The 27,979-nt window shown below is 35.3% G+C and overlaps 1 protein-coding gene across 3 annotated transcripts; it reads left to right on the top strand.

Annotated features, from left to right (window-relative positions):
* Window positions 1-29: 29 nt before the first annotated feature.
* On the top strand, window positions 30-27,501 carry LOC139960205 (autocrine proliferation repressor protein A-like). 3 transcript variants are annotated; one of them, XM_071958393.1, is made up of 15 exons: window positions 30-447; window positions 1,118-1,232; window positions 1,838-1,903; window positions 2,387-2,435; window positions 3,301-3,417; window positions 5,369-5,449; window positions 5,782-5,871; window positions 6,409-6,538; window positions 7,128-7,245; window positions 7,698-7,785; window positions 8,106-8,144; window positions 8,855-8,943; window positions 9,899-9,992; window positions 10,115-10,177; window positions 10,629-11,547. In XM_071958393.1, exons 1-15 carry the CDS (start codon window positions 189-191, stop codon window positions 10,746-10,748), a joined length of 1,518 nt encoding a protein of 505 aa, XP_071814494.1. In that variant the 5' UTR covers window positions 30-188; the 3' UTR covers window positions 10,749-11,547. The 3 variants fall into 3 exon arrangements, with proteins under 3 accessions (XP_071814494.1, XP_071814493.1, XP_071814492.1); XM_071958392.1 differs by lacking the exons at window positions 1,118-1,232; window positions 1,838-1,903; window positions 2,387-2,435; ... (9 more) ...; window positions 10,115-10,177; window positions 10,629-11,547 and adding exons at window positions 15,607-15,721; window positions 17,444-17,509; window positions 18,619-18,667; ... (9 more) ...; window positions 26,284-26,346; window positions 27,316-27,501 and having other exon boundaries at window positions 128-447; XM_071958391.1 differs by lacking the exons at window positions 30-447; window positions 1,118-1,232; window positions 1,838-1,903; ... (10 more) ...; window positions 10,115-10,177; window positions 10,629-11,547 and adding exons at window positions 14,066-14,467; window positions 15,607-15,721; window positions 17,444-17,509; ... (10 more) ...; window positions 26,284-26,346; window positions 27,316-27,501.
* Window positions 27,502-27,979: the final 478 nt, after the last annotated feature.

The following is a 27,979-nucleotide window of genomic DNA, read 5'->3' as shown; positions in this document are numbered from 1 at the left end:
ATGTTGTGATTGTCTTGATTAACAGAGGGTCTTACCAGGGATGTGTTTATGAGATATCTCTGATCTTACAGTTGACCAGGGCGGACAATCCTAGCGGAATAACGTAGTTGAAGATATATAACGACAATTATAAACTGAGACAAATATTTAAAACTTCTTTCTTTTGAGCCAATTTGAGCAAGTCCAAAATGAAGAATTCAACGATATTGACAATATGTTTGCTTCTGGTGGCGCTGGCCCTTTCGGCTCTATTGGGAGTTGTCATTCATCGTAGCACCCAACAAGATGAGGAAAGCACAGAAGTAAATCTCTCTGAGCTGGAGAAGTACATTCAGAAACAAGATTCTAGTTACTCTTACAGGATCTTACCTGAATATACCACACGAGGGAGAGATGACTCATATACTATATTTGTCCTGAATATGACGTCACAAACATGGCTGTCAAGTGAGTATAGTCTAAACATAGTTCATTTTGAAGCCTAAAAAAATGTAGTTTGATGTAAATCGCGTAGAATTAGTTAAATCAATATGTCAATTGTTTGCTGTTATACGGTTTTGCACAAATCGTTAAAACAACATTACGATGCAACTGAAGGTTCTTTGCACATTCAAGTTGTGTTACCGTGTTACAAACACAAAGTAGTAACTACTGATGCACGGTTGTGGGACATGAACAGTATAGTCGCTGTACCAACCATTAAGTGCGAGTTCATTAATACGAGATTCTAAAATGAAGTCGTATCTAGTCGTTTTATGCTATAAGTAGGCCTATGGGTATACCCGAACTTGGCCTTTATTCGTTCTCGGAATGACGAATTGGCGTAATTTAAAGAGAGGTGTGAACTGGAATCAATCGGTACCGTACCTCCTTTACTTCATCTTTTAGGCATTCTCATCTTCATAGACTCCTTGTCCAGTCTCGCAGTTCTTTGTCTTACATGTGAACAAGTAAACAGCTTAGCATTTGTTACAGTGCCACCTGTAACACATGTCACCGTGTTACGAACACAAAGTAGTAATTACCAATGCACGGTTGTGGGACATGACCTGTAGTTGATGTACCAGCTATGAGCATCGGCTGGTTTATAACCGTTTCTACACATTTGTCTCTCTAGCTTCTACGGTGACGCACACTATATGGTGGCATTATTTGACTGTTATAATACCTGACGATATCAAATACACAGATGTTGGATGTCTTTACGTCACAGGGGATACAAATGACGATGAGTAAGTCCTTGGATTTTTTTCAAAGTGTGACCAACCCCCCCCCCCCTCCCTCAAACTTGGAAAGTAAAATACGGATTTCTTTTTAGAAGAGGGTAAAGTTTGCGGCACCGGGGTTAAGGTCAGAACACCAATAAACGTACTTAATTAAGGTACTTGAAGTTAAACGCGACCCACGTATGTAAGCGTCGCATGAGATACATTTCCTTATTAGTATAATGGAATATAATACATGGATTTGAACTTTTGTAGCAAATATACGTAAGGACTAAGTTTACCCAATCCATATGATGTGATAAAGAACTTACATGAAACCATCATTTGCGCATGAATGTATTGGGCTTGCATGGATATATATTGTTTCCAATCGCGCGTAAAGCCTAACTGTACCAAATACATATGATGCAATAATCAATATCAAGTAAAATATGGGATCCAACCACATGTATAAGGAACTATGCATGCAGATTACCCAAGCCAAACTAGATCAACCATGAACTCAGTACCACAAGCACAATGAAGATTACTGTATTCTATAATCATAAGCCTATTGAATAAATACTGTATACAATCACCATAAAAATGTCCTAATCTGTTTTCTTCTACAGGCCAAGAAATCCACTTCGTGACCCCGAGTTTCGATTGGTTATAGAATTATCAAAACGGACAGGATTGTAAGAAATTAATCTTTTTATTTATGAAGTGAAAAGTTTGAACCCATATATTTGCTGATAGAATTTTACTGAACGGTTTAATAAAACCAACCACTTAGATTGCTTATGAACATATGCACGTATGGAATTGTCTTCTCTATAAAATATGTAAATGGTAATGAGATAATGACTGCTTTTCTTTCTTCGGGAGGCAGTGTTTCTTATTTTAGTCAAATTGTGAAGGTAAGGTTGGTTAAATGGGACGAAGCAATGGGTTTGGAAGGGAAGGGAGTTTCAAAGATAATAGTTCAAAATTAATCAATTTTCATATTGATGAGATGACGATTGTGCAAGGAAGTGAATGAGATTAGATGAATGAAATATTTCATATCCGTTAGAAAAGGATCGAATGTTTAAACAAGGATATAACTAGAGCACATTGCAAAATAAATGAATCATAAATAAAAACAATAAAACAATTGTAACATTTTTTCGTCCACACAGAGTTTGCGCAATGCAAAGACAAAATCCTAACGGACCAATCAAGTTCTTCGTAAGTAGATTCTGTTTGCTTTAAGCAAAACGAATTTTGATTATCATGGAAAAATTTTAAATATTTAAATATGAACGAATTTGTTCACGGTCCGTTTTAAAGTAAAATGCATGGACTTGAAATGAATGTCGTCTATTCGCATCCAACGTTTGATAAACTATTGGTTAAAGATTTTTATTGGGACCATGCTTGCGTGCCAATCTTGGCGTAAAACGTTGTCGTTTTAAGCAGCCTACATTCTGGTGATATTAGTAATAATTAACCGTCTCATACTGTTCGTACATGAAGGCAAATGTTTAGAATTTATAACGTTTGCTTACAATTCAGTAACGGATCATATCGTGTGAGTATTTATAATGGATATATTCATCTATGATGTTTATTATAACCAAGCAAATGCCAGATTGGTACACAGAGTCACTATAGTAATTTAGATTGGGATTTTCCTCTCAGATACCAAACCGATTCCGATATTACCGGTGCTTTATGGGTCGCGTCCAAGTCACAAAATATATTGCTTTGAAAGACACGTTTGTTTAATATTAACATTTTTAGTTTAATAAATCAGCGGTGTATCATGAATGAAACGCGGAGTAGACGATTTGAAGAGAGCGCAACATGATAGGACACTATGACAACTGGGCAAGGCCCCGCAAGGGGATTGGGTAGTGACGGGGTAGGGAAGGGATATTCAAAGATGCATTGCTTATTTGTGAAAGACATTTTATAGTGTACAGTAACGAGGGCACCGGCCTCCCCACAAGATTCATTCCGAAAGATATACTAAGGGTTTTTTTCGCCTTAAGATATAAACTATGTCAGCATTTTCGATTTTCTTTTCGACCCCTTAAACTCCTTTTTTTAGGATGATCCGGAGAACGTTTACCGAAGGAGCGACGACTTGATAGCTTACACCTTTAAGTATTTTCTAGAGGAACATCAGGATAATCCAGAGGCCGTATTGCTGATGCCCATGGTCAAGGTAACTTACAATATTAGTCAGTCAGGGTCACAACTGGTTTACTTTCTGTAATGACTTGCTGATATATTAGTTTCATGGAAAATATAAAGATTAAGGGTAGGATGAATTACCCTAATTAACTTGTCCAAAAAGATAAATATTTTCGAGAAAAAAAGTCAATGTACAACCGGTCTACGTTGCAACCTTTACATGTATGCCAGTTTTTACTAGTACTTATAAAATCACCCGGATATCTCTAATGCATAAACCTTTATATATAAACAAGAATTTCAAGACAGTAGACTAAAGGAAAGGACAATATCAGAAACACACTGGCGCGCGTATGAGAAACAACGCACACAAACAGACAGAAAGACAGACATACACACAGACATATACATATCTACGTATAGTACACGCTAAAACTTTCGACAATGACAACAACCAGGTAAACAACATTCCAATGACAGAGACGGAGTAAGACAAATGGTGCAAGAAACCTAAAACAACAGGACAAATGATATATTAATTTGCTATGAAATTAACTTTATGAAGTAAGATTGTAACGTCAGATACTATTTTCTCACAAAACTGCTCAAATAATGTTCAAAGGATAAACGTATAGTTTGTTTCATAAATTATGTTTCATCTATTTTTTTAATCTATTTTGTTTCATCTATTTTGTTTCATCTGTTTTGTTTCATCTGTTTTGTTTCATCTGTTTTGTTTCATCTATTTTGTTTCATCTATTTTGTTTTTCTATTTTGTTTCATCTGTTTTGTTTCATCTATTTTGTTTCATCTATTTTGTTTCATCTATGTTGTGTCATCTATGTTGTTTCTTCTATTTTGTTTCATCTATTTTGTTTCATCTGTTTTGTTTCATCTGTTTTGTTTCATCTGTTTTGTTTCATCTATTTTGTTTTTCTATTTTGTTTCATCTATTTTGTTTCATCTATTTTGTTTCATCTATTTTGTTTCATCTATTATGTTTCATCTGTTTTGTTTCATCTGTTTTGTTTCATCTATTTTGTTTCATCTGTTTTGTTTCATCTGTTTTGTTTCATCTATTTTGTTTCATCTAGTTTGTTTCATCTATTTTGTTTTTCTATTTTGTTTCATCTATTTTGTTTCATCTATTTTGTTTCATCTATTTTGTTTCATCTATTTTGTTTCATCTATTATGTTTCATCTGTTTTGTTTCATCTATTTTGTTTCATCTATTATGTTTCATCTGTTTTGTTTCATCTGTTTTGTTTCATCTATTTTGTTTCATCTGTTTTGTTTCATCTATTTTGTTTTTCTATTTTGTTTCATCTATTTTGTTTCATCTATTTTGTTTCATCTATTTTGTTTCATCTATTTTGTTTCATCTATTATGTTTCATCTGTTTTGTTTCATCTGTTTTGTTTTATCTATTTTGTTTCATCTGTTTTGTTTCATCTATTTTGTTTTTCTATTTTGTTTCATCTATTTTGTTTCATCTATTTTGTTTCATCTATTTTGTTTCATCTATTTTGTTTCATCTATTTTGTTTCATCTATTATGTTTCATCTGTTTTGTTTCATCTGTTTTGTTTCATCTATTTTGTTTCATCTGTTTTGTTTCATCTATTTTGTTTTTCTATTTTGTTTCATCTATGTTGTTTCATCTATTTTGTTTCATCTGTTTTGTTTCATCTATGTTGTTTCATCTATTTTGTTTCATCTGTTTTGTTTCATCTGTTTTGTTTCATCTATTTTGTTTCTTCTATTTTGTTTCATCTGTTTTGTTTCATCTATTTTGCTTCTTCTATTTTGTTTCCTCTATTTTGTTTCATCTATTTTGTTTCATCTGTTTTGTTTCATCTGTTTTGTTTCATCTAGTTTGTTTCATCTATTTTGTTTCATCTATTTTGTTTCATCTATTTTGTTTCATCTGTTTTGTTTCATCTATTTTGTTTCATCTATTTTGTTTCATCTGTTTTGTTTCAGTCCGTTGTTCGTGCTATGGACACTGTATCCAACTTTGTCGATTCCAGAATTCAACGTTTCTTGCTTTGCGGTGCTTCAAAAGTAAGTGATATTCTGTTTGTTGATGTGACTAGCTATTTTTTATCGAAAAACCTTCGCATAATGAACAAAACTGATAAAGGATGACTGTAAAAACCAGATAATTTAGTGGTTGATATGTCATAGCAACCACTTAAATTAACTTTACATGGAGTTATTGCCATAAGTTTGTGATTGTGAAAATTGCATATAAAACCCCATGTTACGTACATGAATGCTTAACATTAGTGTTAAACAGTAAATATGACGAGGCATGCTGTAATATATTATGCTAATGTTCACTTTTGTTTTCTGAGGATGTTGTTGTTTTATTTTCTTTCTCATTTGGTCCTCAGAGAGGCTGGGCTGCGTGGCTCACTGCTGCCGTAGATGACAGAGTCATTGGGTTGATGCCATTGGTCCTTGACTCTCTCAATATGCAAGCGGTAAATATTTGTATAAATTGGTGAACAATTACTTCAAGATTGCGGCTTCTGGTCTGTAGGTATTAAAGGTGCTCAGCCATATAAGCTATGCAGCTCAATGTTGGTTGGTGGTGTTCCATATATTGCTATTCCTTTGCTCATTATAAAGACATCACCATAGACTATAAGGGATGGATTGATACGTTGACTGAGCACAGGAATGTAATCTTGATGTCACTGATTCACATACCGGTCATCGTCAAAAGCAATTTTCTTTCATTTCTTCAAAATTATTTAATACAATTTGCAGTCGGTATTCCATTGTCTATTTACATACATTAATGAAAACATATTTATTTCTCTGCTTTATCATATGATGTGATGAATTTCCCTCCTATTGGAGCACTTTTAAGACTATTTTGAAACTCTTTAGTCAAGCTTATATTACATTGTATAGATTCCATTTCCTTTAGCTATTATCTTCATCCTTCTGAAAGCTTTGTTTTACCGGTTGTTACCCGTCATATACCTGTCTTTGCTTTGTCATTTCACTGTTAGAATTTTGCCCATCATTATCGTTCCATGAACGGCTGGTCCTGGGCCCTTAAAGATTACTGGTACCACAACATTACAACTTATCTGACGAACCCAATCAACAAAGTCCTGGCTGATATTGTCGATCCATTTGGTAAGTATCTATTGCTCTATTCAACCTCTCACAACTTCCGGGAAACCCTCATGAAAAAATAAACACAAAAATATTTTTGACTTTTTTTTACGTCTGTTAGTAAATTAAGGTAATCCATGTAAGATCATAATGACTCTCTGAAGACAGTCATAAATGTTTTAAATGGCTCAATCAAGCAAGTATAAATTTGAATGAAACATGAAGAAAGGTCATATTTGTAAACCAAACATCGTTGACCAAACATGGTTCTTATATATTCGTTTATAAAGGCAGACAGATTGCTTCTAATGATAATGCCTTATATGACACAGCAGCATGTAGATATTAAATACATTAAAACTTATTGCAAAGGATTCAAGTGATATCGTAACACTGATAAGGTGGTATAACTGAATTACGTCTTTTTGGTGACTGACAGATCCCTTTATGAACAAATTTTAAAACAGAGTTTTAACAAATCCGAAGAAATAAAGAAGCTAGATTCTTGAGGTGTTCGTTTTTACTGATTTTGCAAATAACGAAGCAAAGAAGAAGTTCTTAATTGAGGAGTAAATTATAAAACTTGATGATATTCTCTTCTTATCTGTAGCTTACAGACATAAACTCACTTTACCAAAATATATCATAACTGCTGGAAGTGATGAATTCTTTTTGCCTGACAACGCCCATTACTTTTACGACCAGATGTCTGGACCGACATATCTACGGTAACATTTTGCGGTGTATATATTTAATTTGATTAAGTGCCATCTGTTAGATTTATCGTTTGCGTTTGGTAGACATATTTATTGCAAGAATTATGTAACTTTTCCACTCTATATGTAATAGTAGGTTTCCGTGAAAAGAACATACTCCTTCCTACCCATCATGTACCCTATATGTCTTCTTGCCTTCCTTTCTCTCTCTCCAATCCCTCCTACCGTCCGTCCTTCCTTGCAGTTTGTATTGTCTTTGTGATAATAGATATATGGACTACAAAGCAAACCCAAATTTTCCTCAGTCCTATAATTCACCATTTAAGGAATTTAATCATAACAGCTATTGTTTATCTAGCTAAAACTTCAAATATAAGGTTCTTTATTATGTTTATTGCCGATTTAAAAGAGCACGAAATTGAGTAAATTTCAGAGCAGTATTCATATCTTATCCCTGTCTGCAGAATCCATCCAAACACAGATCACATTTTGATCGGGAAGTACAGAAAGTTGATAGTCGAAACAGAAGGATTCATCTACATGGTGCTGGAGGTTGGTCTCATTTATTGACTGAAAACAATTTTAATTGTTTAATGATTATTCAAAATGAGAAATGACTGAGATATATTGTTCTGAAAAGTGTGATTGCATGCATGACATGGAACAAATAAAATATAATATCAAGAAACTCTTAACATGAGCAGCACGTGGGTGACCGATGTGAGGTGGAGAAAAGAGGGGCAATTTGTTGCATCGGTAACTCTTGTTAAATAAGCCTCTGTTTCATAATTGCTATTTTATACAACAGTAGTTTGAATGAAGTTGTACAGCAGCTGATGTGTAATTTTCTTATCTTCGTTCCTGTTTAACAGAATGGAGTATTTCCAAAGATAACTTGGAGACGAACAGAGGTAATACATGCGAATAATAATTCTATTAAGATTTGTTTGTAAAATCAGATGATCGTTGAAGAAAACTGGAGAGAAGCACCCATATCTGAAACAATTTTGTTGTGCATGTGAACTGGTGCGTAAGCAGTATCTTTTCTCTTCGTGTCTCATCATGCTGTTTGGCCTGTGCTTTAGCTTTGACAAACCACAGCATTAATAGATCATTGTAGCTCGAGTCTAAAAGTTATTTCTATTGTTATTAATAATAATTTAATAGATCATTACGTCATCAGTATTGCCTTCGCCGTCGCCCATGAATAGTTTTTAAAGAATTACCTTTGTGATAATTCAGACCATGCCATTGTTTCATAGACAATGACCCGAGGGCAGGGGCATAAATTGCTACCGTGTCATTAATTGATCCAACCCGAGGTCTTGAAATAAGCGGCGCATTTGGAGCCTTATTCGGACCCTGCAGCGCACCTGTTTTGAGCCATTATATGCCGGTAGGCTAACTATACCCTGCATGGGGTAAATTCATGTAGGGAAATACTTTTAAGGGTGGCATTAACATGCATCTTAAAATTTGAACATAAGTGACCATTATTCATCTTTTCAGCATGTTTCGTATAACAATACTGCTGACTTTTACAGTGCTGTTGTAGTTATGAATTCCATCATGGTTAGAAATGTGCACGTAATCTATAACCCTTCTTTCTTTAATATCACAGGGTAACACCATAGGTAGTATAGTGCTAACAACTAATGTAGAACCAATCAACATCACAGCATGGAGTGCCAACAGCTACACAGACTCCCGGTATAATGTCACCTGTTCATGTTATTCATGTAATGTTTCTCGTTCAACTTGGTTGGTATAAAGAGTACATGAGTTATGTCTTAAGTTAGTTTCCTTCTATTTATATAATGTTAATAATAACAAACTGTAAAGTTAAACATAATTAAGTAACAGCATGGTGACATGCGGCTGTTGTGGCTATGCATGAATGTAACAAGGACAATTGTTCCAGCTCCTTGAGGGATATAGGCAGGAACAGATGGTCTGTAATTGATGTGGTCTCTTCAAGGAATCACTCATTGTTTACTGTTTTCTTTGTCAGGAGAAAAAAAGAGCGATAAATAAATAAGAAAACTAAACGAATCTAAAACGGTGACTTATGTTACTGAGCAATTACAATAACAGCCCTGACTATAAGGAGGGAGTGGGGGGTAGAGTCAGGGAAAACAGCATTCGTGACTGAGGTCAATCAGGGGTCAGGGAAATGTTATCGCATATAGAATAACGTTTCTCTCATTATCGTAATATTCATAAGCAAACCTGCCAGTTGTCATAGACTTGTGGTAGCGTTTTTGCTGGTGTTGACATTGATCAGTACTGGACTTCCATGATGCTTTCAAACTCTGAGTGTGATAAACGCATTCAACAAACTTAGAATGGGTTCCAGTGTAATGTGTGCGGCCGGACACGCATACCATGAAAGTACAACCACTAAGTTATGTATAACTCTCACCCAAAGCTACTCCAAAAGAGGGAACGCCGACAAAACGATATACCATATTAAAAACACATCTGACAGATGACGTCATTCTGTCGTTATCACTCACAAAGTCAACATGAAATAACTTTGAAATATGACCCGTTAAATAGAACTAAATAGTAATTCATCAAAGTTAACTATAACTATAATTTCCTTCAGTATGCCACTTCAGTTTCTTGTGGCAAAACATTCATTTCTCTATCATTCATCTTCCAGACGAGATTTCCGCGTCATCGTAGCCAGGACACCGAATACTACTGAGGTGAAGCCACAAGTAACCACTTACAGTGACATTGGAGTTGGTCGAGTGGTGCGTATATAGATTAAAATAGTTACACACAAATTCAATGTAACGCTTTGTGATTTTGTTGTCATGTAGAACTTGTAATAAAATATAGGTAAATTGGTGCTGCTTTTCTCTTTGTATAATAGGGTACAGATTACATTGCAAAGATTGAGAAACCAACGACTGGTTGGAGTTGTTTCTTTATAGAGGTAAGTTCATTCCACAGATATTACCTGTTACATATAAAGAATGTAACATCAGAAACACTATATATATAGCTCTTTGATATTCAATTTGAGTATAGGAGAGAGTCGGAATAACAAAAATATTCGTTATGTGTCTAACGACATGATAACAACTTTCAGCAAATATCTTTTTGGTGGCCAATATTAGGATTTCTATGGAAGGTTCTATAAAAGTAATTTCTTGCATTATTTTATAACCTTTGTCTCTGGTTTTAATCAACTAACACATACAGATTACATGTGTTTTCAATGGATGCATTTGTGTGTGAGTGTTGGGAGGGGAGAGTCTGGAATCAGAGGGGAGGGGGGGGGGGCATGTCACCCTTATGTGGCTCACACGAGCAGGTTGTATATACGCCCCATTCCAATATAATTTATGTACATACTAATTAGGTCTCTCTTTCTCCCATTACAGATGACATTCCCAGCGCCTAACAATAGCTACATTGTCTTTACATCAGAGGCACATATTGTACCAGATACTTATCCAGTTGGTAATTGTTTCGGACAAGAGTGCAAAGGAACGCTTGTGTAAAATCAGAGTTCATCGTGAAACACAAAAAGGAGACAAATGATATCAAAAAGACTTAAAATCTCTAAACCAGATCTCTCATATATATCTTACTGATCGTTTTTAATTAGTCTTTATTTTTATAATAATAAAGTGTTTCTGTCAGTTAAACAAGTAATTAAGTATAAACTTAAGTAAAACAGATGGTTTAATTGATTGGTCATGTCATATACAAGCCTAACGTCAACGATATTAACAGTTTTTGTATATACAGCTAATGATGATGTGAAATTCTGTTCGACATTTTATTTCAACGCTAGATATATTCACAGGATATTGCAATGTCGGCATGATGGTTTGTGCAGCATCACGCGGTTGTCAGATAAAGTGAGAGAGAGAGAAAGAGAAAACGAGAAAAGAAAAGAATAATATTACATGTTAATGTATATTTAGGGACATAACCTTTCTTTCATAGGCCCAGTTTAGCATCTGTAGACATCTAGATGTTGAAAAATTCGAAAAATGACAGTTGAAAGCAAATAAAAGGTAAATGGAATCGCAGACGTACCTTACAGAAGTAGAAATAAATCTTGCGCAAGTTTATTACCTTTCCGTCGTGTACATATATAATACTAACGTATAGAAAGTGTTACCCGATGGACCATTTTCACATATAAGTTTCAATGTGAAAACCTGTCGTACACGTCTACACAATATGACATTAAATGACTTGACATGAAATTGTCCGTAAACATCAACCACTTGCATTGTTTTTCTGTTCAACCTATTGTAAAAGAAGATATACTGCAGGATTTCAAGTAACATCTTACTCCATGTTTTCAGTGTATCAATAGAGCAAACCCTCTTTATTACTTAGTAAAACAGTAATTATATTTGAACTGTATTGTATATAACTATTACAGTAGTTGATGTGATGGCGCTAATATTAAAACGCAACACAATATTTATTATAGAAAATACAATGATGTCCTTTGAAAGCATCCATACATTTCACAATAGGAGATAAGGTGTCATTAGGCCACGTAATAGATCGTGGCTGCACATATGCCGGTCGCAAAGAGTGAAGTTAGACCAAAAGCAAAGATTCGCGCACGCTACCTAGAACGCTTCTGGTCGATTAATCCGACCCTCTTCGCACCCACCCCCCCCCTCCCTTCATTGCAATACATTTCGCTACTTTCAACAAAATCACGTTTCAAACAGCCTTCCTTACGTTAACACAATGGATGAGAATATTAAATATACAATAAGCACATTGTTTCTTTGTAAGTCGCAACACACAAGGAATGAGAAATGCTTTCTTTGGAAGATATAAATGTATAAAAGTCTTAAACTACAATGAAGTTGATGAATTAGCAGCAAGTATTGAATAAATGAAACGATTACGCTACGCTACAATGTTGGTTCACGGCTTTGAAAGATCTATGTACAATAGGCTAACGCCAAACTGCTATTGATGACTTCGAAGAACAATACAGGATAAATGCTAACCACGTTAATGATTGAAATGCTGCTGTTTTGCTAACGCTAGCAATAGAGGCTTTAGATGTGAACTGGCTAATCCCCTATACAACCATAAAGCTGAAGGAAATTCCTACATCAACCTAACGAATGCCCATCTACACGTCGTATTAAACAAGACAGGGAAACGCTTTCTTTGACCAAAACATAAAGTGCATAAGACAAAACCTGTTTACCCCGCCAGGAGACCTGAAGGCTCATTTTGAGATTTAGAATAGTCGAACGATCCACATAAAATATGAACTTGCAATATCAAGGAATAGGTCGAAATAATCATTGGATATAGTAAAACAGAAGATGGAGTAAACAATTAATTGAGTGAGTTATTAGTTATTAATTAATAATTAACAAGTGTATACATAAATTAAACAATTGTTTATCTACATATGTGTACAATTCTTGCTTGCTTGGGTTGAAAGGGTGAAGGCTATCACCAGAAATAGGATACGAACTTACAATTAACTTCTGCATGATTGTTGCTAACAACAGCTAGGATAATACTTATAGACTCATGCCTATTGGAGGATACTTTTACATTGCTGTTTCGATAGCTCAACAATACGATTGGGATTGATACAGGAAGACATAGACCTGATGTTTTCAACAAATGAAAGTTAATGGTCGATTAGTTCATAAACTTACACTGTAATCGAAACACCCACTATCTACAAATCGCATTACTCTACCCCGTAAAGTTGAGGAAAACTATACGTCAAGTTTGGGAAATATCGGGGATAACAAACTCCCGTTGGGTGAGGCCCTATATTTTCAAAATTAATATGTCAAAGTACCAAATATCATATTATCCCGTATTGGGTATGGCATTGTAGATACAATATTCAGTAACCTAAGTTTGACCAATTTTAAAGTAACTTCCAACTTTGGTGATAATGTTTGTAAGGCACCATCCACGTCAACGAGAAATAAACAATGACAAGGACAATGACAATAACAATGACAAGAATTTATTTCCAGCAATTGTGTTCAGTACATGAATGTTCAACAAAGTATAAACGAATAGTTTGATATACAATACAATCTAGAGAGACAGGTACAAAGAAAGAAAGGAAAAGAAAACATTCATCATGATAATTGATATACAATATTTTAACATACAAGTTCATGAAGAAGGAGACAAAAAGAAGCGCAATGCTTATAGAATGTTTTCCCCGTTTGAATATAATAAATATATACATATACTGAAGAGAAATAATCAAAGTAGTGGTTCGGTGATATCACGTCTGCTTTTGCTCAAGAACTCGATATTACGGAGAAGACAGCAGATTGATTTTACTACAGCAAAGCAGATTTGTTACATCATATATACGGATCTCTTCTTCAAGTTCAAAATTATTGGCGTGGAGAGCGTGATGTAGTAGAGTGCATTGCGTGATTCGTCATTATTTCAGGCCAGCAAACGAAAGGGCATGATATATAGAAAGTCTTCTGTGAGATCCGGTCGGAACTTTTATTTCTTATGAATTATTCTGTCTTGTTTTCTTTTATTATTCTGATAAAACTCGTTTTGGGATCAAACCTTACCGTCGCCAGAAACTCAGAGAGTAAACTGTTAATAGATTATCTTATCATCTGTACGACCACATGCCATTGCTAGTTGAACCTCAACAGATTAAAAGTCAATTAATTTTAATCTTTGGAACTTAACCTTATTGTTTGGAAGTTATCGTGATTAATGGCATAATAATCAGTAAGAGACAATAGCGGAATCGTAGTTGGATTGTTTGACTTTGTTAATTATCAATATGGTCTCTTTAATTTTCTTACCGAGTACTTTAATTAAAAAAATTATACAGGGGGCTAACACGTTGGTATCAGAGAGCATTGACTAACAATTCATTCTAGCGGTGTGTAACGACGTTATTTGTCAAATTATAATATTCTTTTATACAAAACGCCATAATTAAGCGGCATTAAAATGGGCAGCACTGTGGTTTGGACAGTGTTCTTGTTATGCTTTGCTCTGGTTCTTTCTGTGTTGATGGGAATTATAATACATCGCAGCACCCAGGATGAAATATCGAACGAAAATTCACTTCTTAAATTCTCTGAGCTGGAGAAGTACATACAGAAACAAGATTCTAGTTACTCTTATAGGATCTTACCTGAATACACCACACGAGGGAGAGATGACTCGTATACTATATTTGTCCTGAATATGACGTCACAAACATGGCTGTCAAGTGAGTATTAATTCTGTGTTCGCTTAAATTGTCATTCAGTAATTTAACGTATAAGTATGTGCATGTACTTCATCATAAACGACATGCACTTTCTATCACTTTTGTTTTTTGTCAAAACCACATTATAAACAACGTTATGTATCCTAGAACTATAAATCTCTCAATTTTAGGGAAATTTTTATTAACTCTTCTGGCAACAGTAAATGTTAGATATCATCATGACCATTGAGCTGACAGAAGTTTTTTTGTTTTCCTATATAATGTATAACATTATCTACTGATGAAAATAACATTGCTACAAGCAAGCTGCATATTTTTAAAATAAAAAGTTAAGAAGACATTGACAAGATACATAAATATTTCAAGGATAAATCAATAACAGCAGTATATAAGGAGAGCTTTGTAAGAATTTCAGTCATAATGATATCAAATAGCTCCTCCTATGATACAATGCTTAGGGCAAGGAAGAGTTAATGTTATGCAAAAGGTTTGTATGGAAACAACCCTATCTATAGAATATTAAGAAGAGGACATTGACATGGAGTTTATACTTATATAGAGTTAAATATCGTCCACATTGTCGGTCACCGAAATGTCAATTAAAGAAAACATCACCAATGAAATAAGAACACGTCCAATCCCCACCCCACCCCACCCCACCCATCCGCCCATAAGAAAATTCCGTCCCTCCTTGTGCGTACAAGAGTTCATGTTCACATTAAGAGAACTTGCAGATAATTTTCTTTTATGCAACAGACATTTTACAAATTTTTGTTTGATTGGCAATACGAATGTTCATCGAGATCCAGGTTGGGTCCGTGGTTAAAAGTGGTGCCGCCCCATTTCAAAGTATTCATAAATTCATGCTAAGATGGGCGTTAGAAGAATGGGCCTGACATGATCATTCCCTGTATCTATTTTGTTGGAAGAGGAGGCATTTTATGAGGTAAATTCACATAGTATTTCGATTTTCCGTAAGTATTTTATGATAATCAGAATACAGTATTCTTTATATACAGGCATATCTCTTATCTAAGTTTACCAGTTATATAACTTCCAAAGTTGAATGACAGTGCACTATATTAATACAGTAATATTTAAATTGCCATAATCTTTTGTTCTTTGTTTTGTTGTTTCAGGTACTAAAGTGACTCATACCAAATGGTGGCATTATATGACTGTTATTATACCTGACGAAATCACTTACACAGATGTCGGATGTCTTTACGTCACAGGAGATTACAATAGCGATGCGTAAGTCATGAATATTCATATCTTAGTATGACTAATACGTAATTTGTATTGACTGTATATTGTTTAGCTAAGTCTTGGCGCTTCAAAATCGTATCCATGAGCCACCTCCCAGGAATAAAGAGATTATTGATCCCTATATAGGTAGAAGGAATCTTTCTTTTGATTCAAGTAGGTGCACACAACATCCATAATAATTTACGACTTCGCTCCAAATCAAATTATGCAAACTAAGTTAGGCGTATCTTGTACGAACTTTAAGTAAAAGTATTCTTGCCTCTGTGCTAAGTGTTGATGTTTGTGTTTAATAAGAAAGAAACTTTTCGATGTCTTAGTAACATATTTGAACATCAAGTACATAACAATGAAATAATACCGAGAGTCTGTACACATGGGCGAGAGACGTTATGGAATTAGAAACATACAAGTAAACAAGTAAACAAACAATGAAACAAGGATACAAAATACAGAAAGCAACCAGCCGCTTTTATAGATATTATCGACAAACGATATTAATCCATAAATATAATGTTCGATGATAATCATAAGATACTGAAATTAAGGTAGCAATAGTGCTTTTACAATTTCAATTGACAGTGTATCAGCGTAATCTAAAGTAATGACTGCGTCTATTGATATATTCATTAATATATCTAGTAAGTCTGAGAAAGTCACCTTGTGAAACGATCTGTTTTCTTGCTAGCCACTAAAGGTGCGTACATTTACTGACACGTTTTCAAAACATGTTACTTAATTTCTGTTTTATACGAATGTAATTTCAAAAGATTAAAACATGTTGCATTCAAGCGTGTAAGAAAAGTCTCTTTTCATCTAATAAATGCTTAAAATTAAGCTGACTCATGTTGCTATAGAGATACTTTTTAAGCAAAAGTCACCCAGGAAAGAACCTGGGCACGAAAACCAAACTACCAAACGACTGATCCGCTATAGAGATATATCAATTGTTGAGAAAACATCACATTTCCTACCGCCGTCCGATGGAAAAAATACAATTCATCTTTGTACCCTGCGTATTGTTTTATCTTCCACTTGAACTGATAATTGCTTTATAAACACTGTTATAAATTGTCAACAAATAAGAGCTACTCATCTCAAGCAAGATAAATGTCAATGTTCACAGGTCCCTGTTTGTTTTACATCACATTTTCTAGTTAGTTAAACACAAATATTAAAAACAAGAAATTAAAGACATCAATATCTTCAATGACGTAGTAACATAAGAAAATATCTTTTGCTTTTTATGAAAAGCTTTTGAGAAGTCCAAAACATGGTGCAACGAATGTATGTCTGGTTGGTAACAGGAGAATGTGAAGTTATAAAATAATACGCTGAGACAATGTTTCCACTGAAAAAAAACAATAATGGCTATATTGAGGATGGGAAAGAGGAAAGGGAATAGTTCCATCCGATTTTTAATCTCTATTGATTTTCTTGCCGATTTTAAGGTGTGCAAAATGGGCCAAATGTAATCACGATCCAGATAAGTTTAATGTCTATATGTCGACATGTCGACATTTCTACATGTCGACATTTCTACATGTCGACATGCATATAATTTATCAACTTATTTTATTGAGAGAACTCTTTCTATGATTTTGTAATGGTGATATGTGCCATATTTACATTTCAATATAGGTTTAACTTATGCTACCATACCAAGGTTTGGTCGTTATGTATACCTTCTATTGTATTATTATTTTACAGTCCAAGAAATCCCCTTCAAGACCCGGAATTCCGTTTGGTTGCATCATTGTCGTCAAGAATTGGCATGTAAGTATTAACCTAATATAATTGTTGTTTGATGAGAAACTGTCAGATGGATGCTTTAACAACGTATTGAAGCAACCAGCTGGTGCAGGGGCGAAATAGGGCCTGGAATAAAAAGAAAATGTAGGAAAGTAATATCTAGACCACTGTATTTAATCCGACAATCTTGTGTTACGTTCTGCATCGCCAATGGATATTTTGTTATAAAATAGTTACGCATAAATTTAAGGGTATATCTAAGGAAATTGGGTTTCCATTAAAAAGGAATACATTTATTTTGCATATAAGTTTCTTAATGGGCATATCTTATAGATATATGAGAGCGAAATTACGGATAATTGAGTTCCCTGGAACAGCTTTTCAATTATGCCGAATGCAACCTGAAGAGGGCTGTTGATGGGTTAAATGAACTACAGGCGCATCGGCAACTTAATCCGTTTTACAAACCGTTTATCCATCCAAGACCTTGACCTCACAACTGCCCAAATACAAAACTCTTGACATACTCTTGATCTCACAATAAACCAAATATATACAAACATATTTCGCATCCATCACAACCGTCTAAATACATGCAGAAACATCCCAAGGCAGTGTGGTATGCATAATTGCAGTGGCATGTGCAAGAAGGGGGTGGGGCAATGTTAGTCGGCCGATGTTTCCGTTCAGCCGGCGAAGAATTAGACGCGCACTACAGATGTTCGCCCCACTTTCATCCTCACACACAAGAATAAGGGTATTAGCACAACCTTGTGTTTTGAGCTACTTACATATGTCTCAGAGTGCATCATTTGACGTCTAAACTTGTTTCTTTGGTGGGTGGGAGAAAGAACCCAGATCGCTCTACATCGGAGTCATGCAACGAGCCCAGGTCCGCAAAACTCCTTTTTTGCATTTTACTTAATCCTCTGGACCTTCCACAGGTGTTCATAATGTAACCTTAATCAGTCTGGGGGAATTTTAACCGTCCCTCAACCTATAAAATCTTGTGTACTCCACTGCAACATATCTTGACGTGTATAATTCAAAACATTTATTTATATATAGAGTAACCCATTGGCGTTTTTGGTATATTCTTTATCGTGCATGCTAACTTCTCATTTGCCGAATAGAGTTTGCGCAATGCAGAGGCAGAATCCAAACGGACCAATCAAGTTTTTCGTAAGTATCAGTTCCCTTTCAGTGGTATTTTAAATAGTCACTAACACCTATTGTAGTTTGTTTTACTTCCTTATACTACAATGTGTATTAGTTATCCCGGGGTCTTATTTTTGAGGGGTGGAGGGTAGGGGGAGGGGAAAGTGAAAGGTGCTGGTGTCGAGGATTAATCAATGTTGTTCTTTCATTTTGTAAGAAACTCCTGTCATCCTCTGGGTTTAGGTGTACAAGAGCTAGTGAAATACACATTCAACCTCAAGTTCACAAATGAGTTGTACAGACGCTGCATGCCAAATGTTGCCCAAGTTTGCGAACATAGGAAAAGAACTTGCGTGTAAGAAGGATCACAGAAGCTGATGAAGTACAACGACTCAAACAATATGATCATGATGTTCTGAGAGATATGTGTTCTTATAGATTTGTGTACGTAATTATTTTGACATGTTGTGATATTATACGTTTTCTCTGACAGGAAGATCCAGAAAATAAATACCGCAGGAGCGACGATTTGATAGCTTATACCTTCAAATATTTCATGGAAGGCCATAGGGATGATCCAGAGGCTATTCTTGTCTTACCAATGGTCAAGGTAAGCGTTGTTTTAATTATTTAATTCATATTGACCTAATCACACTGACTACCAGTACTCAAACATGATATGATTGCGAGGATACCCAGATTATTCGGGTTAAGGAAGGGGACTATATAGGAGCCTGAGGGGTATATATAATAAGGTTGCTAATAACAAAGTCCGTAGGTATTCTGAGTATATGACGAAGTTTATTTAGGGGGGGGTGCGTGTATGGATGCGGATAGGGTGGGGGAGGTGGCATTCCCCTTATTCTTCACTTGATTCTATATGTATGACGTATAGTACTCAGTTTGATCCTTTTCGTAGTGAGTCTGTTCTCATAGTTAGTTATTTTGTATTTTCTGCCTTGATTCCTAGTCTGTGGTTCGAGCGATGGACACAATAACTGATTTTGCGGATCAAAGAATCCAACGTTTCTTCGTCTGTGGTGCTTCGAAGGTAAGTAAACGAGATTATATAGCTAGCGACACGTAAATAAATCACTTGTCACTCCCTTACAATGTACAATGTGCCTACAATAATACGTTCCTCGTTTCGTAAAAAAAATAATTCAAATGCGAGCGAGGAGGTGAGGTCAAAGTATAGGCATAAAGAAAAATGAAAAAAAAATGACTTTCACCGCTGCCCGCCTTCGCTCCCGACGCCTCTGATAAACAAACACAAATTTGCAAGGACCATTTTCACAGTCATTATGTACTTCTTTAAAAAGTATGCGTTACTTATGGCATAATGACGTAACGTTTTGTACACCCAATCACATAAAATCTCTTCAAGTAATCACTGTTAAACATACCATTAAATACATCACACATCTTTTGTGGCATCAACATAACAGGTTCACAATACTGATATTTGTATTATGTTGAACATTGTTCTTGATACCGAGAGAAATTATGCTAGGAACTCGTCATTTGCTTGATTTCTTATTTATATCTTTGGAAATCTCTTCTCGTTCAGAGAGGATGGGCAACATGGTTAACGGCGGCTGTAGATGACAGGGTCATAGGTATCATGCCATTGGTACTGGACTTCTTGAATATGCAACCGGTAAGTTCCATTTCTCCAAACATTAATCAGTTGTACTGGGTTTGTAGACACGCCACTACACATAATCTATGTCGTATACAGTTTGATGTTAATTCAATTCAATTCTTTATTTCCAGTATAAATCATTAAACATTTATAAATAGGAAAAGTATTCTTTGGTTATTCTTTAGTTAGAAAGTATTCTTTAGTTACTATAGTATGAATCATGTTAAGATAAACCGGAGAGATTTCAACCTAAGCTATGTAGTTGTATATTTTTACGTCATAACTAAAGAATAACTTTAATAACGTTTCATATAATCTGCTTCTGTCGTCCTCCTAGAATTTTGCACATCATTATCGATCAATGAACGGCTGGTCTTGGGCTCTTAAAGACTACTGGTACCACAACGTCACCAATTATTTGACCGATCCGGCCAATGTGATCCTTACTGACATAGTCGATCCATTTTGTAAGATATTTATCAATCATGTTCACGCAATATAATATGTGCTCCCTTTTATATATAAATTAAAAGTGAATTTAGGTTTCTGTCAACTCAATTTTGCCCCTTACGTCTACTATCAATGAATCATTACTAATGAATTTCATATTCATTAATTTTGAGATACAAAAATTCATTGCATACCTTCCTAGTCCGTAAATGCGTTTTCGCCGTTTTTCTAATCTTATTGTTACAGTGTTCCTTTTATATTTGTAATGTTTGAATTGTTCCAGTAGACAATGGACCATATACTTGAACAAAATCATCACTAATTTTAATACAAAACCAAAAGAGATTTAGACGATAAATATTTACAGTGATATATTTTCTTATTTTGGTTTTTCGATTGCTTACTATTATTCACATGTTTATAGCTTACCTGGACAAACTCAAGTTACCCAAGTTCATCGTCACTGCCGGAAGTGACGAATTCTTCCTACCAGACGACGCCCATTACTTCTATGATAAGATGATGGGTCCGACTTATTTAAGGTAGGTGTTAAAAAGTTCAATTCGAAATTACATTGTTGTTTGTAATTTGATGGCCCAACTTCTCCACAGTATGAACACAAAAGATTGTCAAGAAAAGTCAAGAAAGTTCCTTACAAAATTTTACTGGAGTGAATCTTGCAGTTCTTCTAAAATACTCAATGTGTAGGTTTGAGTAACAAACCTTAAAGAGTTTCATTGACCATTATACCTTTAAGACATGCGAGAAACTCAACTGTATATATATATATATATATATATATATATATATATATATATATATATATATATATATATAATAATAATAATAATAATAATCGGAGTATTAGTAAAACTGTAAAACTTTGATTTTCGGCACTATATGAACAAGACTAAACGCAAGCGTATATGCAACTTGCATCCCAATGCTCAACAGTAGGTGTTTTAGGGGGGGGGGCGAGGGGAAAACAACAGATCTTTCAAGGTTAACTCATTAAATGAAATTTTTCCTTTCTTGACTTTCCGCCGATGATATATTTAATAGTTATATCGTTTGCCTGTTCATTTTTTCATCAACAAACTTTTCCATATCTTCGAGTATTTAATATGATAAGTTCGTCAATATGTTTTGTGTTTTAATATCATTTTTTTTTCAGGGTGCACCCTAACACAGATCATATTTTAATAGGTCGTTACAGAGAACTTGTTGATGAGGCTGTCGGTTTCATCAATATAATTCTTGAGGTGAGTGAAGTATTATACGATTGGACTAATTTCCTTTTTTATGTCAGTAAAGAAGTAACTAAACCTCTTGACTACTCTAGAAACCAAGGGTCAACCATCCAGATTGCTAACAATATATGAACGATGGAATGATTGTAGAGTTGTGAAATAGCGCCACTACATACTTTATATGTAAATATTCACACTTAAATTGTTTGTTTGTCACACGTTGGTACAAGTTGCTTTATCGAATATTTCATTTATCCAAGAGCTGATTGAAATTTCGATATAGCTTTAAAATAATTAATAACAAATTAACTTATATTCCTTTAACAGAATGGGACATTGCCAAAATTAACATGGCGAAGAACTGATGTAAGTTTTTTAGTAATTATAATGTCATTTTTCTTTTTTTGCTATAATATAACTTAAGTGCTGTTTAAGTCAAGATAAATGGTGATAATTTAATCTTATCACTTATGTGAGTTTATATGACGTATGACATATGTTTTATGACATAATGTTAGTTAATTAAAAATGCAGAAAGGATTTATTATCATGGAATGTGCTCAAAATGTTTACATTTGACATTTTTAAGCAACGTTTGTAATTTACAATCCAATATGATATAACACATATGATATTTAACACAAGTTAAAGGCTCTATTTGTAAGTCTGGCAAATTGCTTTTTCTCTCATTATCGTGCCAATTGTATCCTGTAAGTAATCTATATTCACAAATATTTGCATCTTGCAAATGTTTCAACAGGGTTCTGGTATTGGACGAATTACTGTTCATAGCGACATTGAACCCATCAACATCACTGCATGGAAAGCTAACACGTTTACAGATTCAAGGTAAAGAACAAACTGACATAATCAGGGGCGTATCCAGGGGGGGGGGCGCAACAGGCGCGCGCCCCCCCTATTGGCCGTCACCAAAAAAAAAAAAAAGTTTAGCAAAAAAAAAAAAAAAAAAAATTGATGACAACCTTTATATGAGATGTCAGTGATCGCTCAACCCCCCCCCCCCCCTCCCGTATGCTTTATTTTTTGTTTGCCAAAAAAAGGTTCTGGCGAAGTTCGGCGGCATAATAGTTTTAGAAACATAGATGGTAATTGTGTTTGTATTATCACTATAAACACTAAATGACATGCCAGCCATACTAAATTGTGCATTTTGTGTCCATATTTACTGGAAATGTTGCTTATTATTAAGGTCGAAAAATGGATCACATATGGCCATGGGCGGCGATCCTGGGTGGAGGGGGGATATATCCCCCCATGAAAATGGGTGGAGGGGATGTAATGCACCATATCACCACCCCCCACCAAATGCCAGGGATAAGAATATTTTCATGCCTACATTTATGCATCTTCGTTAATGTACGGCTCTTTTTTAGCTTCATTTCTCGCCTACCATAAACGCAGTGCGATCTTTTCAAATAAAGCGTCTTTATAAAGCAAAAATAGTTGACTGTAGGCTTCATTGGCCCTATAACAACAAAATGTATTATTGCGCCCACGGTATTGATATAGTACATATATGCACCCTCATAGTATTCATATAGGCCCTATAGTAGGCCTACACACGTACATGTTCCCTCGAACAGCTGAGAATCTCATGTAACCAGGGTAAATGCTTAATACACGTTTCACCTGGATGCCCTAGCAATCGGTACCTAGGAATGTAACTATGTGTAATTGTGTATTGCATGTGTATAGGCCTATAATAGCCTGCATGAGGCCATTTTCTTCATCGAATAATATAACAGAGCTCTCGAACATTCTAACGTTGCGCCTGAAACAAGATTGACAGGGGCAATTTTCCCAAAATAACGCCCGAAATTAAAAAAAAAAGTATTTTGGATCCTGATTATGAGATATTTCGGACATGACATCCCTATTTTAAAGTTGGGTATATGCCGCTTGGAAACCTCGGGAAGTGCCGTTTTCGGCCATCTACAGGGTTTGTTAATCCCAAAATGTTCTTGTACGCTTCGCGCCAACTCATGGTGGCGCTACGCTTAGATAGTTAACAAGGTCATATCCCCCCCCCCCCCCTTACTCGGAAGTACGGATCGCCGCCCATGCATATGACACCATTTTGCATTTCAACCCTTCTTTGAAAGCAAAAATTGTACACCCCTCCCCTTAGACCCATCCCCCAGGACGGCGATCATTCATGCCTGGCGCCCCCCCTATTGGAAAATCCTGGATACGCCCCTGATAATGATACTAAAAGTTTTTTCTTCTTCTCCATTATTTATAGTAAATTCTAGAAATTCTAGAGAACTTCCAAACACAATCAATCAGTAACAATACAATTCATTATTGTTTTGATTTCTTACTGTTTCATTTGAAAGAGAAGGAAATAGTTGAACATTTTTTAAACCGTCCCATTTTCAATATTTAACTTAAATATAACAAATTGTCTGGTCGATTACTGTTTCGAATTGAATGTTTAAGCAGTATTTATTTGCTAACTTTCCCTTGCAAAACCAAAGAGAAAAGAAACTGACGTTTGTGGTCTACTGGTTTGATGATCAATAACAATCGTAAACCGAGTAATGTGACGATGTGACGGTGTATCGCGATATCAGTGTGAGCCGAGTGATAAGAAAGAAAATTCATTCATATGCCGGCCCATTGACAGTAATAATTTATATCGCGGTTTGTGGCAGACGGAAAACGAAACGCAGAAAGCTGCACTTTGGGTTTGATATTCAATGATATGGCGGCTAGATTGAATTATTCTAGATCTAATGAAAGGAGCAAAATTAGTGTTTTTCTTATTTTACTTTGGAGTCATTCGCTACATCTTATCATGATTCTTGAAGGGGGAATCACCAGTTGCTGAGAATTGTCAATTAAAAACACTTTTCTGGATGTTCAAAGCTTCCCAATTATTCTCATAATATAACTCCATGAGAAAGAATGTTATTATGCGTAACAGTTAACTTTTTGTTGAAGTTTGACATGTTTGCTATTTTCTAGCATATTCGAGGGTTACTTTGATGACCTCTAAGGACCCAAACACTTAGGCCTACTCTGACGTAATCGTCGTCAGTTTGTCAAAAGTACGTCTCGAAACTTGATACAAAATGCATAAAAAATACACTATGAATTCAAAAGAGTGAGATTTCAATTTTGGGAGGAGTGTCTGCAACGATTTCTCTTTAGTTAAACTCTGAAAGATTTCAGTCTTGTCTTATGCAAGTGAATCCTTACAAATCTAGCTCAAATACAGTTATATTTGTTCTTGTACAGTGATGAGATTCATTGTTGCGGGTTTAAACTGACGTGACGTCACCAATTGATAAGAGAAAAATACGGTCGTATAAAGAGTGATCGTTCTTAGTTCTTATAGCAAGAAAGAATACATGAAGAGCGCCATCAAACTTGATCTGTTCAGATTAAGAAATGATGGAATAGACAAACACCTAAACACTATCGACGTTTCATTTGGCGAAACTGTTGGATTATTCAATCTGGGATTTGGTGAATTGTTTAAATGAATTTAATTAATAAAAACATAATTCATTCTTTCATTACCATCTGTTTTTCGATTCTATTATATATATAGACGTGACTTTCGAGTCATTGTTGCCAGGACTCCAAACACTACAGATGTGAAACCACAAGTGACGGTGTATCGCGATATCGGTGTGAGCCGAGTGGTAAGAAAGGTCGTTCGTTCATATACTCAGCGATTGACAGTATTACTCTATATCGCAGTTTATATGCAAATGCAAACATGAGACTATGTAAATAATTTGAACGATTAATGGGGGTCTAGACAATGAGAGGTGGGGTTGGGGTGGGATGGCGGACGGGGTTATTTCGTACAACAAATATAGCCTACTCACACCAGCCCACAATTAAACACCTATTGAGTACTGAATAGGATTCTGAAAGATTGTAAATTGAGTAAGGGGTATAGGAGGGGAAGGGGGGGGGATGGGTCGAAGTAGGGTTGCTTGTGCGACAAAGCAAAATGGGCTGCTTCATGAAAAAAATCTTTTAGTGCAAAATTGTCCATAAAGTTAGAGGGGAAAAACAAGCTGAAGTCTCTGTCAAAAATATAACGAGAAACAAAAACACAATATCGTATGAATATATGAATTTATGCAAATCTGGAATTAAATATCTGAATATTATAATAGCACGAGTATTTGTATTTTATTCTACTAATGTAAAATTCTCGTTTAGCAACTACTTTTCAGTACATGCACATTTGGAATGATTTGAACTGTACTCATGGATATTTACAATGACGTCATTCGGATTTGCTTTGTTTACAGGGTGCCAATTACACAGCTACCGTCGAGACACCGAAAAGTGGGTGGAGCTGTTTCTTCATTGAGGTGAGTTAAAACTTATAGGTCAAAGGTTAACATTGATTTTAGTTGTTTGTAGATCTGCGTTGTATAGTTAGCTAATCACTTCGCTTTTGTATTCCACTGCACAGTTAATCCTATATTTCGATGTTGATTACTTTCCATTGGTCGTTTTAGGTAGCTACTGGGAGAGGAGGGGGGGGGCTATTTTTCTTCTTGAGGGGGGGGGGCAGTGTGCACGCAGAGACAACTTTTCCATGGGAATATTTCACCACAGGTAACGCAATTACCTGTCACCTTAAGGGTAAACCAGTGGCTCTCCCTCCCGCTCCGCCCCAGTCGTGTAGAACTGTTCCTTTGTCGAGCTCCGATCCTTAAGTTGGTTACCTATTAATTCTAAATCGTTTATCCATGGGCGGATCTTATAAGGCACCCGATGTGCAAACACTGCATTTTATGAGCCAAGAGGTTCATAGCATATTGAATGATAGAAAACATTCCAGCAAGTTTGTGTCTCACAAGCTAACAAGGAAAGTCCCACGGACTAAAATGTTTTCCAGGGGTTTTCTGAGTCGGTATAGAAATCAAAGGTGATCCATTTGAGTTTATTTCGCTGAATTACCCTAGCTGAAGGATTATATCTATAATCAGAATTAGTTAGATGAACACCGTAACCCAGAGTATGAGTTATAATATAGAAACAATGTCTTATGATGATGTTTTCAAACACGTATCCATGTGTAACGTTTAATACACTGCAGAACGGAGCATTCTAATTTGCATATGTATGCATATTCATGTTACGATGACGTATCTTGTAAACAATGGACACGATTTCACATTTTTTCAAATGAAATTTTACGGTACGCTATCCAAATGATTCTTGGGCAAACTTATAACCTCCGGAATAGATGTTTTTATGCAGATTATTGACGTGTTAATTATTTTAATTAACTCTGACCAGTGGTTAATTATTCCTTTGTTTCTTCTCAACAGATGACATTCCCGGCACCTAAAGGAAGTCACATTGTTGTGACGACAGAGGTTAACATCATTCCGGATACTTTTCCCGCGGAAAATTGCAACGGAGCAGAATGCAAAGGAACCTTAGTATAATAAAAGTATTATGTCAAGTACTGACTGAATACATATCCTCCTTCAATCTGCCTACCCCCCCCCCCATCCCCATGCTGTAACAATATGGAGAGGAAAGCTCAATACCTAAGACAACTGTTACCGCTTCATACATTTAAAATTGTACTTAAACGATAACTTGAGGCAAACCTAATAAGGTTTTGAGAAATTTAACATTAAATTATGAAGGCTCATGAGTCATAATGACTGGACTATGGAGTTTAGCATATATGCAAATAAGTTATCCACCTCCCCACACCCCTCTGCCAGCAGAAAAGTCAAGGGATTTTAGGAAAAAGCAAATATTCCGAAAAATTTGGAGAAAATTTGTATATTTTGTAATTGCAACGTTGCTTCACATTTATCGAATTTTCGTTATTCATTGTAAAATAAAGATATTCGGGATTTTTGGCTATACAGGTGGGGCTATAAGCCCATAATTGGTCACATGTATGGTTTAAGTATTACAATTTGTTTTTATTATGTTATTGTCGCCCATATATGCTTTCTAATAGGTCAAGGGTCG

The sequence above is a fragment of the Apostichopus japonicus genome, chromosome 19 (assembly GCF_037975245.1).
Source record: "Apostichopus japonicus isolate 1M-3 chromosome 19, ASM3797524v1, whole genome shotgun sequence".
In the NCBI taxonomy this organism is placed as follows: Eukaryota; Metazoa; Echinodermata; class Holothuroidea; order Aspidochirotida; family Stichopodidae; genus Apostichopus; species Apostichopus japonicus.
This window is presented reverse-complemented; position numbering and strand designations above follow the sequence as displayed.